Source organism: Elaeis guineensis, chromosome 1 (assembly GCF_000442705.2).
Source record: "Elaeis guineensis isolate ETL-2024a chromosome 1, EG11, whole genome shotgun sequence".
Classification (NCBI taxonomy): Eukaryota; Viridiplantae; Streptophyta; class Magnoliopsida; order Arecales; family Arecaceae; genus Elaeis; species Elaeis guineensis.
Genome location: NC_025993.2, coordinates 53,073,347 through 53,090,895, shown reverse-complemented (window position 1 = coordinate 53,090,895; position 17,549 = coordinate 53,073,347). Strand labels below are relative to the sequence as shown.

At 39.1% G+C, this 17,549-nt stretch overlaps 1 protein-coding gene across 1 annotated transcript in view; it reads right to left on the bottom strand.

The window, feature by feature from the left end:
- Positions 1-16,206, bottom strand: part of LOC105034896 (stomatal closure-related actin-binding protein 1) — a 47,955-nt gene extending 31,749 nt beyond the window's left edge. Inside the window, exons 1-4 of the mRNA XM_010910215.3 lie at positions 16,011-16,206; positions 15,101-15,378; positions 14,690-14,812; positions 13,628-13,720 (exon numbers count right to left, since the gene is read on the bottom strand). Of these exons, the coding sequence (XP_010908517.3) occupies positions 13,628-13,720; positions 14,690-14,734 (138 nt within the window). The 5' untranslated portion in view covers positions 14,735-14,812; positions 15,101-15,378; positions 16,011-16,206. The remainder of the gene's footprint in view (positions 1-13,627; positions 13,721-14,689; positions 14,813-15,100; positions 15,379-16,010) is intronic.
- Positions 16,207-17,549: the final 1,343 nt, after the last annotated feature.

Sequence of the window (17,549 nt, the reverse complement as noted above, 5' to 3'; positions counted from 1 at the left end):
AGAGGTAATGTAGATACAACCCTCTTTATCAAAAGAAATCAAAATGATATGTTAGTTATACAAATTTATGTTGATGACATAATCTTTGGGTCTACTAATGAATCCCTTTGTCAAGACTTTGCTAAGCTTATGCAGGGAGAGTTCGAGATGAGCATGATGGGAGAACTCACCTTCTTCCTCGGACTCCAGATCAAACAATCAAGAGAGGGAATCTCCATCACCCAAAGCAAGTACACCAAGGAACTACTCAAAAGATTTGGAATGGAGAACTCCAAACCCATTGGCACACCAATGAGTCCCTCATGTAAGCTTGACAAGGATGATGAAGGTAAATGTGTAGACTTAAAATACTATAGAGGCATGATTGGATCATTATTATATTTAACTGCAAGTAGGCCTGATATCATGTTTAGTGTTTGTTTATGTGCTAGATATCAATCTAATCCTAAAGAATCTCATTTGAATGCTGTTAAAAGAATCCTTAGATACTTAAATGGTACTCAAACTTTAGGGTTATGGTACTCTAAGGACTCACAAATAGATTTACTAGGATATTCTGATGCTGACTTTGCTGGATGTAAACTAGATAGAAAAAGCACAAGTGGAACTTGTCAATTTCTTGGAGTTAACCTAATCTCATGGTTTAGCAAGAAACAAAATTCGGTAGCACTGTCTACGGCTGAGGCCGAATACATTGCAGCCGGAAGTTGTTGTGCTCAAATCTTGTGGATTAAGCAACAACTCGAAGACTTTGGAATTAAACTTAATGAAACACCAATAAGATGTGACAACACAAGTGCCATAAATCTATCTAAAAATCCTATTCAACACTCAAGATCCAAACATATTGAAATAAGACATCACTTCATAAGAGAACATGTTCAAAACAAAAATATAATTCTTGAATATGTTTGCACCGAAAATCAATTAGCTGATATCTTTACAAAGGCCCTTAGTGAGGATAGATTCTGTGAAATTAGGAGAAATCTAGGAATTCTTGATCCATTTGCCTGAATTATTTTTCAAATTCCAATGATTTATGGTCAAAATCTCCTAAGCCCTCAATTTCCAACACCTTTCTTGGTCCCAAAAGCTCAAGTTTTTCATTCTAAAAACTCATCTTAGAGCTAAACTCCTCCCCATAATTCAAATTTTTTGGAATTTATTCACATTTTTCCTGATTTTCTGAACTTCATGAGTCGACCCCCATGAGTCGACTCAATGGCAAACTTGTAATTCCCAGCAACTTCCAACGGCTGAAGGGTTTATATGTTGAATTACTGTTCGTGAGCCGACCCTCACGCTCGTCTTCCTCCTTCGGAAATCCATTCTCCCTTCTCTCATTTGCTCCATTTCCTAGGCTTGAGCTAGTGGAACTCCTCCCGCCTCCTCTCCACCGCAAATAGCCACTCCGGGAAAGGTTCTTTTGTGACCTCTTCCCTTGTTCTTCACGGTTGGAGCGTGCCCTAGCACTCCACCGTCCCTCTCAAATCCACTCATTCTCTCCTCCAAAACCTCAAATCACTCTCTTATAATCCTTCCTCCACTCCTTCACTTGCTCCTCAAGTCTCCTCGTCTGCTATTGAAGAAGGTATGGCACCAAAAATGAAACTTCCCCAAAGGAGAAAGTCTGTCCGGGAACTTGAAGAAAGTGTCAGAAGGAAAAGACAAGCGGCACAGTCCACCTCTGCTCCCGTTCCAGATTCAGTTCAAGGTCCTTCACAGTCTTCTCAAACTCCCAGTAAGAACCCTCTCTCAGATAGAAAAGTTGAAACCGGGAAAAACATTGACTTCCGGTTCTTTGAAAGTGAGGGATTTTCTTTAGCAAGTAAGATCAAAACTCAGGGATGGAGCTTTTACTGTTCACTCAAAGAAGTCACCCTTGTTGACCTTGTTAGGGAGTTTTATCAGAATCTTATTTATGGAAATGGGTCTGTAACTTCAACTGTGAAAGGGGTTGATATCTGTCTGGATCCTGTCATTTTAGGGGAGATTTTACACTTACCTAGTGAAGGTTATGCATACATGGAACTCCCCGTGAAAGAAGAAGGTATAAGTGTTATATTTGGAGGAACCTACCAAGGGAATTTGAATAAACTAGAGGCCAAGATTTTACCTATAGAAATGAGAATCTTACATCAAATGGTCACAAAACTTTTCTTCCCTAGGAGTGGTAGGCACGATCTTCTGTCAGGCAGGGACATATGCATTATGTTTCACATTATCACAGAAACCCCCCTAAACCTCCCAGCACTTATGATAGAGGCCATGAGAGAGACTCTGAACAGATCTAAGGCACATTTGCCTTATGGTATGGCCCTGACTAGAGTTTTCAGGAGGTTTGGAGTTAGTTGTGAGGGGGAGGCTCCCACCAAACTGTCTCATGTTGATACCTTCAACCTACACACCTTGCATCGAATGGGGTTCACAAAAAGTGGTGGTGGTTGGATCAGGGGAGCTGAGGAAAGAACAGAAGAAAGAGCAGAAGAGAGAGCAGAAGAAAGAGCTGAGGATACAGCAGAAGTCAGAGCTGAAGAAGAAGAAGGTCCATCATCTCCTGTTCATGGCTTCAGGGCAGCTTCACCAGATATACAGTTCTTTCCGGATCCAGAGGCTGGCCCTTCTGAGTTTACCAGGATACCCACACCTGTGCATCAGCCAGAGAGCAGAGCACCTCCGCCAGAGTTCACACTGTCCGATTATCAGATTGAGCGGATTGCACAGCGTATGGTCTCTTTGATGTCGAGTCAGATGAGCAGTACTTCATTTGTACCAGGGGCTACTTCTACTGATCAGACTTTGACTCCCCACATCTCCACAGTATATCAGATGATGGCAGATCAGTCCATGAGGATTCAGCAGCTTGAGGACACTGTTCTGAGATTGACTGGCAGAGTTCTCGAGTTACAGGGGCAGGTCTTCGATTTGGCACACCCTCAGCCTCAGGAGTCTACGATTGAGGTCACTGATCTCACTGCAGAGGCCGGCAGACTCAGAGGAGCTCTTGAGGGCGGTTATGAGTTACTGAGGAAGGAGATCAGAGGATCAAGTGAGCAAGCTACTACTCAGTTCACTGCACTTCTCCAGGCTGTCTCCAGGGCACTGACTGTACTTGACTCCATCAGACTTACCCTTTCAGTTCAGTCCCTAGCTTCTCAGCGTTCTCAGCCACCCAGTTCCTCCCGTTCGCCTGCTCGTGCCAGTTCTTCCTCTCGTGCCAGAGGCAGACGGGGTCGAGGACGCATCTCAGATCCAGATCCATCTGATACTTATCACATTTCTGATGATTCTGATCATTGATCATTTCTAGATCCTAGGTCTTAGTGTTTAGTCCTCTCTAGGATCTGTATTTTTGGGGCCATGTATTGACATGAGCTAGTTGACTTTGTATGTTACTTTTTATGTTACAATCTATGTACTGCAACAATTATGGCTTTACCTTTGGAATGATGATTATCTTACTTTGGTTATATATTCTCTTTTGTGAAATATTGTCCTCTCTTTATGGTATTATCATTTTATGATTGCTGTTAATAGTTGCTTCATTAAGGGGGAGCAAACCCTACAAGAAGAGAAATTAAAGAATGCTTCAGAAAAAGGACTTAACCTTGTTTGATGATGTCAAAAAGGGGGAGAAATTAAACACAAAGAAAGCAAACACTACAAATTATGAGAAATTAATACATTGACAATTTTAAGTACAAATGCTTAATATACTGCAAATAAGTACCTTTTAAAATTACTCATACTCTGATTTGCTGTAAACCATTGAATATGCTTTGATAGGCTTTCAAATTCTAAACCCACTCTGATATATTGAATACATTGCTCTAATACTTTGACAATTTTTTTTACTACTCCGATACATTACTCAATTTTACTCTGATACATTGAAAAACTGTTTTTATTACTCTGATACTTTGCAAAATTTTTCTCTGATACTTTGTAAAATTGTTTTCCCTACACTGATACATTGCAGGATTTTCATTTCTCTTGCTCTGATACATCTTAAACTTAAATGCTCTAATACTCTTTCCAAATCAACTATTCAATATGCTTTGGCACACATGACTAGTTTTGAAAATTGAGAAAATTTTTCAAAATACAGTTTGCTCTGATAATAAAATCAAATTTTCTGCTCTAACACTAAAACAATTATCCAATGAGCATATCTTCCAATCTTTAAGCAAATGGGCAAACTACTTTTGCATATAACCATTTGTTTCACATACCAAAAGAATCATACTCTTTTCAAGCATATGCATCTAAAATGCAATCTTTTGAAATTCATGATTCATACAAATGCTTTTGTTCAAATGTTTTGTCATCATCAAAAAGGGGGAGATTGTTGCTCCTAGATTGATTTTGATGACTACAAAACAGTTGGAAGGGATACAAATAATTTTTATGTGAAAAAGACCTTATGCTCTACAGGGGCAAAATCGTAATTTCATCAAAACTCTGATTTGATAGCATCATCGTGTAGAACAAATGATATGTAATCTATTGGTGAAAGTTTCATGTTTTTGGACTTATATTTTTGGAGTTATGAAGGTTTGAAGTTCATGAGTCGACTCATGAGTCAACTCATGAAACTATGAGCTGATTGGCACGCAAAGATTAGCCATGGCACGCTGGTTTTCTGGCTTGGCACGACCTGTGAGTCGACTCATGAGTCGACCCACAAGGCATGAGTCGACTCATGAGTCGACCTCTGCTGTTTTGGGCCAAGAAAATCCAGAAACCCAATCTCTGGACTTTGCAACAGAGGTCGACTCATGAGTCGACCCCTGAGGCATGAGTCGACTCATGAGTCGACTCATATGACGGGATTTGCCTGTAACGGCTAGTTTTTGGCCAGATTTGGTTGCTTTTAATGCTCACTTTTTGTGCTCTAACGGCTCTTTTTCTGCCTAGTTTGTTTTCCCTTGTCTCTTAAGGCTATAAAGGTTTCAAAAGGTGGAAAACAAAAAGAGGAGACATCCAAATATCCAAGAGGCATTCAAGTGATTTGAAAAGAGAAAATCAAGAGTATTCAAGAGGGCATTCAAGTTCATTCAAGAGAGAGTTTCTCAAGCCAACTTCTCAACCTCATTTAAGAGCTCATTTACAGCCTTCAAGAAGCCAAAAAAAAAAAATCAAGCTCACCAACTCCTCAAGCATTTGCTTCATCTCTCATCCACTTTGAGGAAATCCAAGAAGGGCTTCTTCATTTGAGTAAAGCGTATTTATTGTTATATTCGCTCACTTAAGGAGCTATTCTTGTACTTAATTTGTGCTCTAAACTGAGTTTATCTTGAGAGCAATTGTTTTTGTTTTGGAGGGTTTCCAAAACAAGGAAAGGTTGATCCGAACCTGAAATCGGAGTGTGTGGGTCGGCTTGTACCCGGGAAACAAGTGGACTAGCTTGGGATAGCTAGTGTCGGAGTTTCCGACGGTTGTATTCAGGTTGAATACAAAGTTTAGTGGATTGAAATTCCCAAGTAGGAGCTTGGGGAGTGGACGTAGGTGCAAGGTTGGCACCGAACCACTATAAATCATTGTGTTTGTGGCATGCTTTATTGTTTCTCTCTAACTCTCCATTATATCCTTGCATTCTTGTTTTAAGTAATTAATCTCAAACCAAAGTATCTCTCTTCATTCATCAAGCTTTTGATATATAACTTTTACAAGTAATTAGTTAAGCCTAAATTTTTTAAAACCCAATTCACCCCCCCTCTTGGGTTGCATAGCTGGGCAACATGTATTGAATAGGGTTCCCTCTAAAACCGTTCCTACCACACCGTATGAGATATGGCATGGTAAGAAGCCAAGTCTGAATCATCTCAAAATTTGAGGTTGTCCGGCTCATACCAAGAGCAACGAGCTAAAGAACCTGAGGAACCAAATCAATTAGAACCAGTCCTAACACAACCTCTTCCATCTCGTAGATCGACTAGGATTTTCTGTCCTCCGAAAAGGTACTTAGGTACTATACAAGAGGAAGTAGAGAAAATGTTCCTCACGAGAAATGGGACTTATGGTGATGACCCCAAGACCTATGATGAGGGGATATCAGATATCGACTCCGAAAAATTGTTAGAGGCAATGAGATCAGAAATTGACTCGATACACTCAAACCAAGTCTGGACCTTGGTAGATCCACCTAAAGGTATTGTACCTATTAGGTGTAAATGAATCTTCAAGAGAAAGGTGCAGATGGGAATGTGGAGACATTCAAGGCTAGGCTCGTAGCGAAAGATTATAGTCAGCGAAGAAGGCATTGACTATCAGGATACATTTTCGTCCGTAGCCATGCTAAAATCCATCCGCATATTACTTGCTGTTGCAGCCTATTTCGATTTTGAAATATGGCAGATGGAAGTGAAAACGGCATTCTTAAATGGATATCTTGAGGAAGATATCTATATGGAACAGCCGCTTGATTTCACATCCAGTGATGATGATCACAAGATCTGCAAGCTGCAAAGGACCATTTATGGACTTAAGCAAGCATCTCGGAGCTGGAATACTCGTTTCAATGATGTGATCAAAATGTTTGGTTTCATCAAGAACGAGGAGGAACCATGTGCATTCAAAAAGATCAGTGGGAGCGCAGTTGTCTTCCTCGTACTGTACGTAGATGACATCCTTCTGATTGAAAATGATATTTCCATGTTGACCTCAGTCAAAATATGGTTGTCTAAGGAGTTTTCTATGAAAGATCTAGGAGAGGCATCCTTTATACTAGATATTAAGGTCTATAGAGATAGACCAAATAGGATGCTAAAACTCTCACAGAAGATGTACATAGAGGAGGTGCTAAAAAGATTTAGCATAAAAAATTCCAAAAGAGGTTTAGTACCTTTTAGACATGGCATTCATCTCTCCAAAAAAATGTGCCCTAGCACACCTGAGGAGATTGAACGCATGAGCAAGATCCCTTATGCTTCGGCAATAGGAAGCCTCATGTATGCCATGCTATGTACACGACCTGATATAGCCCATGCTATGAGTGTCACAAGCAGATATCAGTCAAATCCAGGCGAAGAACACTGGACTTCTGTGAAATGTATCCTTAAGTACTTAAGAAGGACTAAAGATATGTTTCTAGTCTTTGGGAATGGAGAACTCCAGGTTCAGGAATTTACAGACTCAGACTTTATGTCTGATATAGATGATCGAAAGTCAACATCTGGAAGTCTGTTCATTTGCAATGGTGGTGCAGTTAGCTGGAAGAGTTTCAAGCAGACAGTGATTGCTGATTCCACCATGGAGGCAGAGTATATTGCTGCATCGAAAGCTGCGAAGGAGGTATTCTGGTATAAGAAGTTTGCCGCGGAGCTTGGAGTGATGTCATCGGATGCCATCCCTCTTTACTGCGACAATAATAACGCCATAGCCCTAGCTAAAGAGCCAAGGTCTCACCAGAAGTCCAAGCATATCGAGCGGCGATTCCATCTGATCTTTGATTACTTTGAAAAAGATTATGTCAAGGTTAAGAGAGTCGACTCCACAGACAATGTGGCAGACCCACTGACAAAGCCATTAGGCCAACAAAAGATCGAAGCCCACCTTGAGAAGATGGGATTTAGATATGTAGCCAATTGGCATTAGGTCAAGTGGGAGTTTGTTAGATGTGTGCCCTAGATGCCAGATTGGCTGACACATTTCTGTACAAATGTAAGGGCAAATTTATAATTTTGACTATAAATGAATAAAAGGATTATTCTACTATCACATTGTGTACATTATGTCTGTGATACATCCTTTGAGTTAGTAAGAATGTTAATTCATATTTTCAAGAGTTGAAAATTTAAGACATGAATTTACATAACTAACTCATAAACAGCTCCTGACCATAGGATCATCACGATGATAGTGATCGATTCGGAAGGTTGGTGTACGATCACTTCCTTAAGGTAGATGTGTCTTGAGTCTACGGTGTAAAGACACCGAAGCGAGAGTACAAGTATTCGTTGAGAACAAGAGTACTGAGCGTGACCACCTCAAGCAGTCATAAGGAAGTCTACCTCTCGTCGATGACTAGCTCGATGCTGCAGCTGTGTCTAGTTCTTTGACCTAAGGTACATCGACAGTTCACCTTGAGTGTGTTATAGTTTGACTACACCATAACTCAGTCTCTTAGCCATTCGGAACCCTGAGGTGTATGTTGACTGTAGCATATTCATTGTAGGAACCAGATCGCACCAAGAAGGGATCTATCAACCTCGGTAGATAAGAGGAGTAGTCCTATGATGATCGAAAGATCGAGTCCTTAAACCCATGACCATGGCAGAGTGAAATAATAGAAAAGAGTTTTTCATTAAGGTTTCACATCGGACTTGGATCGATCGATTGATTCATATGACTGATGTTGGGTTTGACGAGTTCACCTTAACCCTAATTCAGTCGAAACTCATGATAGAAGAACTCAATCACATAGGTAGCTGCACCGAAAGGTTCATCTTCATTTCTGATGGATTGCCACCATATACTGCTAGGTGTCATTGGTAGATTTTGGGAGCAATTAGAATGATCTTGATGATCGATCATTCTAATTATCTGAATCAGAAGAGTTCTGATCCATTGAAAGGAGTTTCGATGATGTCGATAATGAGATCACGACATGTCTCATTACCATACGGAAATGAACCTAACTGGGTCACACAAACAAGAGTTAGGATCTGGATGTCATCAATTGAGCTAACCCAGTTCGATTGATTTGGATTAGATCCAATTAGGTTCAACGAAATCGTGCTAGCACACGATTGAGCCTAACTTTTTCCTCGTGTAATCTTTTCTATCTCGACTGAGCCAAATATGATTTGACTCTCCCAGAGAACCTTGAGAAGGTTTCTCATAGTCTGACTGGAACTAGTCCAGCTCAGAAAGGATTTGTCTTAATTCATGAGATGAATTTAAAACAACATCTGCTAATTCCTGTCACCTGTCATTTCCGTTTTAGGACATTGGTCAAACGTTGACCCATGGACCTTGGACTGAAGGCCACTTGGCAAGAGGTCATTGAAGATTTTTTGTGGAGTGTCCACCTGCTAAATTGGGCCTCAAAGTGGGCGCCATATTCAGATTGGGCGTGCGCCCCAAGTGGATAAGGATAGAGTCTCATGAGATGAGGACTCTGATCCCTTGATTAACTTGGACTGTGGGGCGCAAATCTCACTGTGCTTATCCAGTGTTGGCGCCAACAGTAGGAGGGATTGTGGAGATTCTTATCTGATACGATCAGATGATATCACTCTATCAATCAAATTTTTTTCAGAATTAATTGAAATCTTCTAATTGGTCGAATGATGTGGCACTGCATGGCGCAGCAGGGTCTATTTAAACCCTATCTGCACCTAAGGTTAAGAGACTCTGTGCAATAACCAGCAAAAGCCTGAATCCTCTCCACTTCTCTATGCCCCCTCTGCTCCTCTCCCTCCCCTCTTCACGTCCAAGAGGTTGGACATCCATCTGGTGCTTGTCCAAGGCATGATGGCCTCCTGATTAGAAGGCTGCAAAGATTTGTCGAGAAGCTACTGCTCCAGCTTCAGAAGATCTTTTAAAGATCTTCTAGATCAGATCCAGATCTGATTTTTGGAGCAAAGATTCGCGAGAAGACGATCCAGATCTTACTTGAGTGGATACCGGTAGAGGCCAGACGACTGCGTGGCTATTTTAGAACCTTGGACATTGCTGCGATCATCTACAGGATAATCTAGTTACCCTAGAGGTATTTCTCTATTTCTCATATTTTCAGATTTAATTTTAGATTTAATATCAGATAATAGGAATTAGATCTAATAGATCTTAGATCAGAAATATCGTAAAATAATTTTTTTGAAATATTCCGCCCCATATCTCATTAGATCTGGAAGATCCTACAAGGAAAAAGCCGATTTTTCCTTCAGTTAATTGGCTCAATTTGATTAAGCAATGGGACTTGTATCAAGTCTAATTTGATTGGATTTAATTTGACTCATTATGGATTTGATTTGATCAACTCTATAGGATTATAGGATAACCCCAAAAAGATCGGATGATTAGTCCCAATTGAATTAGAATTTGGGTTTGACTCAATTTCTAATTAGACTAGGATATATGAATTCCTATTTGGACTAAAAATCCTCATTTTCTTAAATGTACCAAATCCTAATTGGATTAGGATTAAAAATTGAGTTTGACTCAAGCACCAAGAAAGAATCCAATAGGACTAAGACTCCTCCAATTAGGAGACATCTAATCTAAATTAATTGGGCTCCAAATCAGATTTGGATTCCTATTTATTTGAGTCTAATATGGTCCTAATATGATTAAGATTTATTGATGTTTTATTGGGTTTAAAACAACCAATTTAATTAAAAGTCCCATGGATTTAAAACTCCCTTTTCCATGCACCAACAAGGATTCCACACCACCTTCAATATGTGCACCCAAAAGTCCCATGCTCAAAACCAGATTTCACGCCTCCCTTCCTCCCATTATTAGCGTGTAAGAAAGGAATAAATCCTCTCTCTTTACCGTGTAAACTTGGGCGAATCTGGATAGATGTGGGCGGTACAAAATTAGGAGAGTCCAAGGATGCAAGGACTCTTGATTCCTATCCAAATTAGAACTCTTCTATGCCTATTTAAACACCAGCAATATGGGACGTGAATGGGGCTGAGAGAATAAGTTTTGACACCATAAAGGAGATCTTGTGCGTAGAGAAAAATCAAGAGGAGAAGAGAGGGACGACATGCATGGGTATGGCGCAAGGTATGATCCTTTCTTTCTTACATCCTATTGTTGGTTGTTTAGACATCCTCTTCTCTCCCTGTCCATGTTTAGACATGGATGTCTCATCTTCTCTTTGTCAAAAAGTTGAACAAAATTCCTACATCTCTATTGTAGAGATTTCGTGCATAGATTTTATGAAGAAAAGAGAAGAAAGGGTTCTTCTCATGATCTCTAGCGTAGAGATCAAGATCCTCCTACATCTTCTTATTCTCTAAGAGTGTCTTGAGAGAAAAGAAAATTTTCAACCGTCAAGATACGATCTCTGCAAAGGAGCTAGCACCCCAGTGAGATCAAAAGGCTTCTAATCAGATCAAAATCTCATGTGGAGACCCATAAAGACCAGACGCTTGTGCGGCTACAAGAGACCTTCGAAAGACATCCATGATCATTTGTTCACGTTGAAGATTGATCCATGTCCAGATATATTTTATATTTATTTTTCTCTATTTGATTTCTATATCTGAATCTTATCTCATATATGATGATCCTGTTTATGGTTTGAAAATTTGATCTTATGCATGCTTAGATTAAATTAGATTTAATCTGAAAAATTTTAAAATTCCGCTGCGCACTTGTTTTGTAAAATGTGTATGAAACCATAAAAATCCAATACCTAGAACTTTCAGAATTGGATGTGCAATACCGCCCGAGGCCTTCCATCAAGGCTCAAATGTTGGCGGACTTCGTACTCGAGTGTACCATCCTGGATGGATGGAGCTCAAAAAGTGGAGAGAGGTAAAAAAATGTAGAGAATTCAAGAAGTGAAGAACTAAATGCGGGACCTAACCTTGAGAAGCAATGGACCCTACATGATGTGGCAGAGTACATCACGATCAGAGGCCGGGCTTATCTTAACCGATCCTAAAGATGATGTGGCAGAGTACACTCTGTATTTTGAATTCCCAACCACTAACAATGAAGTAGAGTACGAAGCTCTGATCACTGGCATAAAAGTTGCAAGAAAAGCAGGAGCTCGACATCTAAAGGTCTACAGTCACTCCCAATTGGTAGTTAGACAAATCACAGATGGATATGAGGCCCGAGAGAAAAACATGAAGAGGTAGCTTCAAAAAGTAAAGGATTTAACCTCATTCTTTTCGAGCTTTAATATGCAACAAGTCCCCAGAGTGGAAAACACCAGGGCAGATGCATTGTCAAAATTAGCAGCCTCACTACCCGCTGATTTAGAAAAAGAGATCTACTTTGAGATATTAAAAGCCTCGAGCCTCAAAGAGTCCCTTATTGTCCAGCAGGTTAATGAGGAATCCAACTGGATTGATCTGTTGCTCAAGTATCTGAGGTCGGATGAGTTACCACCAGATCGCAAGAAGGCCCAGAAGATAAGGAAGCAGGCCGCTTGCTATGTTCTGTATGATGACAAGCTATATAAACGATCGTTTTCTTTGCCTCTTTTGAAGTATTTATGCCCATTTGAGGTTGATTATGCGCTACGAGAGGTTCACAAAGAGATCTGCAGAAGTCATTTAAGGGGTAAATTCCTATCTTACAAGATTCTTCAGCAGGACTACTACTGGCCCACTATGCAACAAGATGCAGACAACTTCATCAGGAATTACGATCGATGCCAGAGAAACTCCAACATACAACGTCAGCCGACAGCACTTTTAACTCCGATCAGTGCCCCTTGGCCATTTGTTCAGTGAGGAATGGATATTTTTGATCTTTTTCATCGGGAATCTGATCAGCGCAAGTTTCTTCTGGTAGCTATTGATTATTTCATAAAATGGATGGAGAGTAAAAGATTTTATCTGAAAATCTATTATCTATCAGTATAATCTTCCCAAAGTACTGATCACAGACAACGGCAGACAATTCAGTAGTGCTCGACTTCGTAAATTCTATTAAAGTCATGGAATAGAGCATCGCTTCACATCGATAGGCCACCCACAAGCAAATGAAGAGGTGGAGGTGACTAATAAAACTCTCCTACAAGGCTTAAAGGCCAGATTAGATCGGATGGGGGGGTCATGGGTAGATGAGCTTCATCACGTATTATAGGCTTATCGGACCACTCAGATCAATGGGCTATGCCGACCCGAACACCAAGCTAAAGTACACAGAGCCCAGCTATTTGTATCTAGTTTGATGCACGGCCCATCTAACACGTAAACTTCCTCCATTACCTCGATCAATCAATTTTCTAGTACGTGCAGTAGCTGTCCACCCTAAGTGGATAAACTCAGATGTAACTAACTTTCCATAATCTCATGGGAACAGATAAGGGCTAGAATATCTCGTCAGCACGTCCAATAATTCGACAATCTCGAAACTGCATGTTCCCACGATTGTTCAACCATACTCTATAAATAACCAAAGCCCAGATGACCTAGGTAAGCAATCCATCTCAGCAAATCACTTGCTGCTTTTGCTGTTCACTGATTCCTGATTTGAGCATAGGAGGATCCTCATCGGAGTGAAAATCTCTGATTCGGAATTTATTTTGCAAGTCACTCCAGCACCCTTGCTCAAGACTCAGTCGCTCACCTTCCAACCTCAACCAGAACCAGCCGCAACAAACCTAAATAAAGAGGAAAAAGTAAAATTTATGCAGGTTTATATGGGAATGAAACAGGGCCTAAGTACGATAAGTCAAAGGGTTAGAGAAGGGAATGCAATTGTAAGTAGTTTTATAAGATCGAAAAAACTATTTTTGTTGGAAAGGAGGAGCAAAAGGAAAGAAAGGAGAAAATGGTCTACTTACATTTTTATGTGCAATATTAATCATATGGAATAGTTATCAAAATTTAGATAGCGAATGATAAGATTGAGGTGCTGAATGTTACAACGTTGTAGATATAAGTGATAGAAGCATCGAATAGTACACATAAAAATTCTTTTGCACTACCTTTTTAAGCAAGATTGCTAACTTTTTCACCTCTGATTTCTCATGAAGCAACTCTCCTTCTCTTTGAACCAGCTGATCTGCCAAAGTCTCCACCTACAAGAAGTGTGCATCATAATCAAGTTGAACTCTACAGAAATGATAGCATAAATGGCAGCAATGACAACAGATAATGGCTCATGAAATTCAAACAGATTAGGATATACAACAATCATGAAGTATGAATCCTTAGAAATTCACTTTCTGATATTTCTAATGAGGCATCTCCCATAATAAGCATAAAAAATTAGGTTTTAAATCTCGTGGGACGAGGCTATCCCGATTTTCTCCTGGAACAGAATGTGCTGCTATTCTGAGACTTGGGATAAGGGATGTCCCAAGACGTCCCTATTGGGATGCCAAGATAGTCCTGTCCTGACACATGGGATGGTATCCTGTTCTGGTGTCTTGTAAAATGTCCCGCCAGGACCTAAATCCTTTAAGAATACAATGCACATAAGCAATTTGTAGAAAAGATCTACAAAATTTTATTTCTCACTTTCTTTTACAAAATTCTCTTCAAGTAGTTTTGTTTAATAAGAGCAACAAATTCCATAGATGCCAAAATGTTCACAAACCATGAGTGTACTGTGTCAACATCTCAGTTTACATTGCAAATAAAATAAATTAAAACAACTATCAAATATTAATCTGACATCATCCTTCTGAGAATGAAAGACAATTGTTTTCTTCAGTCATATTCAAGTACACTTAGTCAAATAAATAAATTTGAGAAATAAGGAATCAAATAAAAGAAAAGAGTAGTTCCATCATGTGAAAAAAAATGAAAGACTGAGACCAGAAGAACATTTTGGCGTGATGCCAGGCTTTGACCTTCATATGTTGTTTTCATTTTTGATATAATGCATATGGTTATTAAGTATAATGCAGTGTTTGCTTATGCACAAAAAAAACTATGGCACACACCAGAACTGAGTGATGCCTTGTACAGCAGAAGAGGAGATTAAATTCATATACAGATGTAATAAGAGCAGAAAATGGTACATAGAATACAAAGCTACAAACCATGGACATTGCCTCCTCAACTTCATCTTTATTTTGGCCCACCATGTGACCCTTTAGTGATTCAAGTACAACCAGCAATTTCTTCAGAAGGACATGTCGGTCAGTCACTTCTCTCCGCTTGGCCTAAAATCCCAAGCAAGATTACATTTAAAAAATATGTGGAATGGTAATTTGTTCACAAATAAGAACAGCACTGCAAAAGACTAACTCAAGACAAGGATAACAACCAGCGAGTCACTATATGAGTACAATTTCCACATTCCAATATATATGATTATACGGAATTGTCACAAAAGGAAAATGAGAAGAAGAAGAAGAATGGTTGAGGGATACAAGAGTCATAATCTACAAAATCAAAAATATTACAAAGAGACAGTAAGCATTCTTGGATTCAAGGTTCACGGGCAAAACCTCATGAGACAACTTCGTGGCAGTATTCAGACCCTTCTCAAATTTCTTGGCCAGGTCACGAACAGAGAGACGCTGACGCTGCTCTAGTAGCTCAGCAGTCTCTTTTGCAACAATATCTTTCAAGGATGGTGCTTCAGGCCCTTTGTTGGGCTCGACAAGTATATTATTCGCTCTTATCTTGTAATTTGAGAATTTACTAGAAGCAAAGCTCACGTTTTATGTCACAAAACGAACTGCCTCATTCTGCATTTGCTCTCTAAAATCAAGTGTCATTGCCCCTACACCAAGCACTCTCTTTGCCATCAGTAGTCAACCATTTTCACAGTAGAAACTTTAAGCAAAAAAAAAAAAAGAAGGAAAGACCATAACCATAAGTTGCAATCGGACAAACTTTCTAGAGTTAAAGTTTACAAAGATCATAATCAACAAGAAGAGATCAAAACTTCATACTGAATTTACGAAATAAATCAATCCACATTGTAGACCTCTGGGTTGAGAGTGACGAAAAACTAAATAAAAGTAATTTCGATGCTACCAAAGCTCCATACAGGGCCATTAAAAATGAATAAGTAAATAAATAATCCACCATATTACAAAGAGAAAAACACCAAAAAAACAACTAAAAATATACACCGGTGAATTTTGTCCATATCCAACGAACTATGAATTCGCACTGAAAGCAGTGATCTTTTACAAACTAGAAAACCCTCTCGCTTCCGAAAAGCTCAAGTCTAACAATCTAAAAAAAACTTGCAAGAAATGAGCTTTATCACGGTACAGCTATAAATCAAGAAACATTGTGGAAGATGGAAATCAATAGCAAATCGATAAAAAATCTATAACAAGTTAAACTAGAAAGCAAACCCTAGCTCGAGAATCTTCCAGCATTCGACCAAAGCAGTACACTTACCGATCCAGGTATAGATTCTTGAACTGATTCTTTCTGGACTTAGATTTCTTTCCCTGAAGCCTCTTTTACCTTCTTTCCTTTTTCTTGGATTCTTTCTTGCTTAGTATAAAATATATGGAGATTTTGGAGATTTTATAAGCGAAAAAAAAGAAAAGGAACTTTCAACGCTGCTCTTTTTTCGCTCTCCCCCTGTGACAAAGCGAGCGGAGGACTGCTTTTCGCAAAAGGGCGGACGCAGGAAAGAAGTTTCGGCTCAAGTCCTTACCGGATACTTTTGGCGGGGCCCACGGTGTCCAGCTCATTGTTATTTTTATTATTCTATGTGCGGGTCTCACGGACACTGGCTTTTCTCCTCTCATTGCCTGGACTCGAACTTCCAAGGCTACCGTCAACTTGATGCGTGCTTGTACCTTCGAACGGTGATATTTTCCAGCACATACAATGGCCTTGACCGGAATAAATGACATGTGAATAATCCCTGGAAGCAAATTAAGAACACTGATGGGGCATTTTAGGAGTAAGCTTGTATTTTGTCACGTGTCATGCACTTTTCTTTGGAATCAATTGATGGATGGTTGTGGTCCGAATAATTATTTTTTATTTAAACAAATTTAGTAATAAATATTTGCTTTAATATTATATTTTATATTAAAAATAATATAAATTTATATTTTTTTTTGGGATATCCGATAGATTTAAGATATCTTTGAATATTTAGATCCGATGACACGGCAAACAAGAGACACTTCAAATTCAAGAATACCAATCGGAGATCTCCCTTTTTTTTAGCCCTTTGCGGGCCAATCTGCGACTTAGCTCTCCCGATATGTGAGTAGGCATAAAAGATGCTGAAGAAGATATGTCATGCTTCCGATCTGAGATCGCGTGCCAAAGATCGTGACAACCACCATATACTCATAGAAAATTTTTTCTATAAGCATGCAAGGTATCTTATCATACTATCTTAAAACAACAGCAGGATAATTAGTCAATAATTTAAATCCAAAACATAACAATCTAAATTCCAACTTTAATATCTCAATAAATTCAACAATATTCAATACATCTTACATCAAATTCAATAAGACTTTCAGTCTAAAATAAAAGTATTGAGGTTCTGCTTCTTATCACTTTTCCATTCATATCTTGTATCATTTTAATTCTTCAATATCTATAAAAATAGTAAAAATAGGAGGTAATGAGTTAGACAGTCCAGTAAGCAATGATCACTTTACATAGATTTCATCAGGCATTAAAGTAAATAATCATTTATAGAAAATAAGCATATAGAGTTCATCAATTCGAAATCAATTTCAATTATGCAATACAATTCATGCTAAATTCATTTCTTTTCCGAAAATTTAAGTTTCTTTCGAGATTTCAATTTCTTTCTTTTTTAAGTTTTTTTTCATCAACCATGAGCTATAACTACATTATCCCTATGGCAGGGTCATAATACTACGTATCTTTTTGCGGTAAACTATGAATCATCTGGCAGCAAAGTCCTTCGGAATCGCTGGTCTCACTGACGGTTTGTCG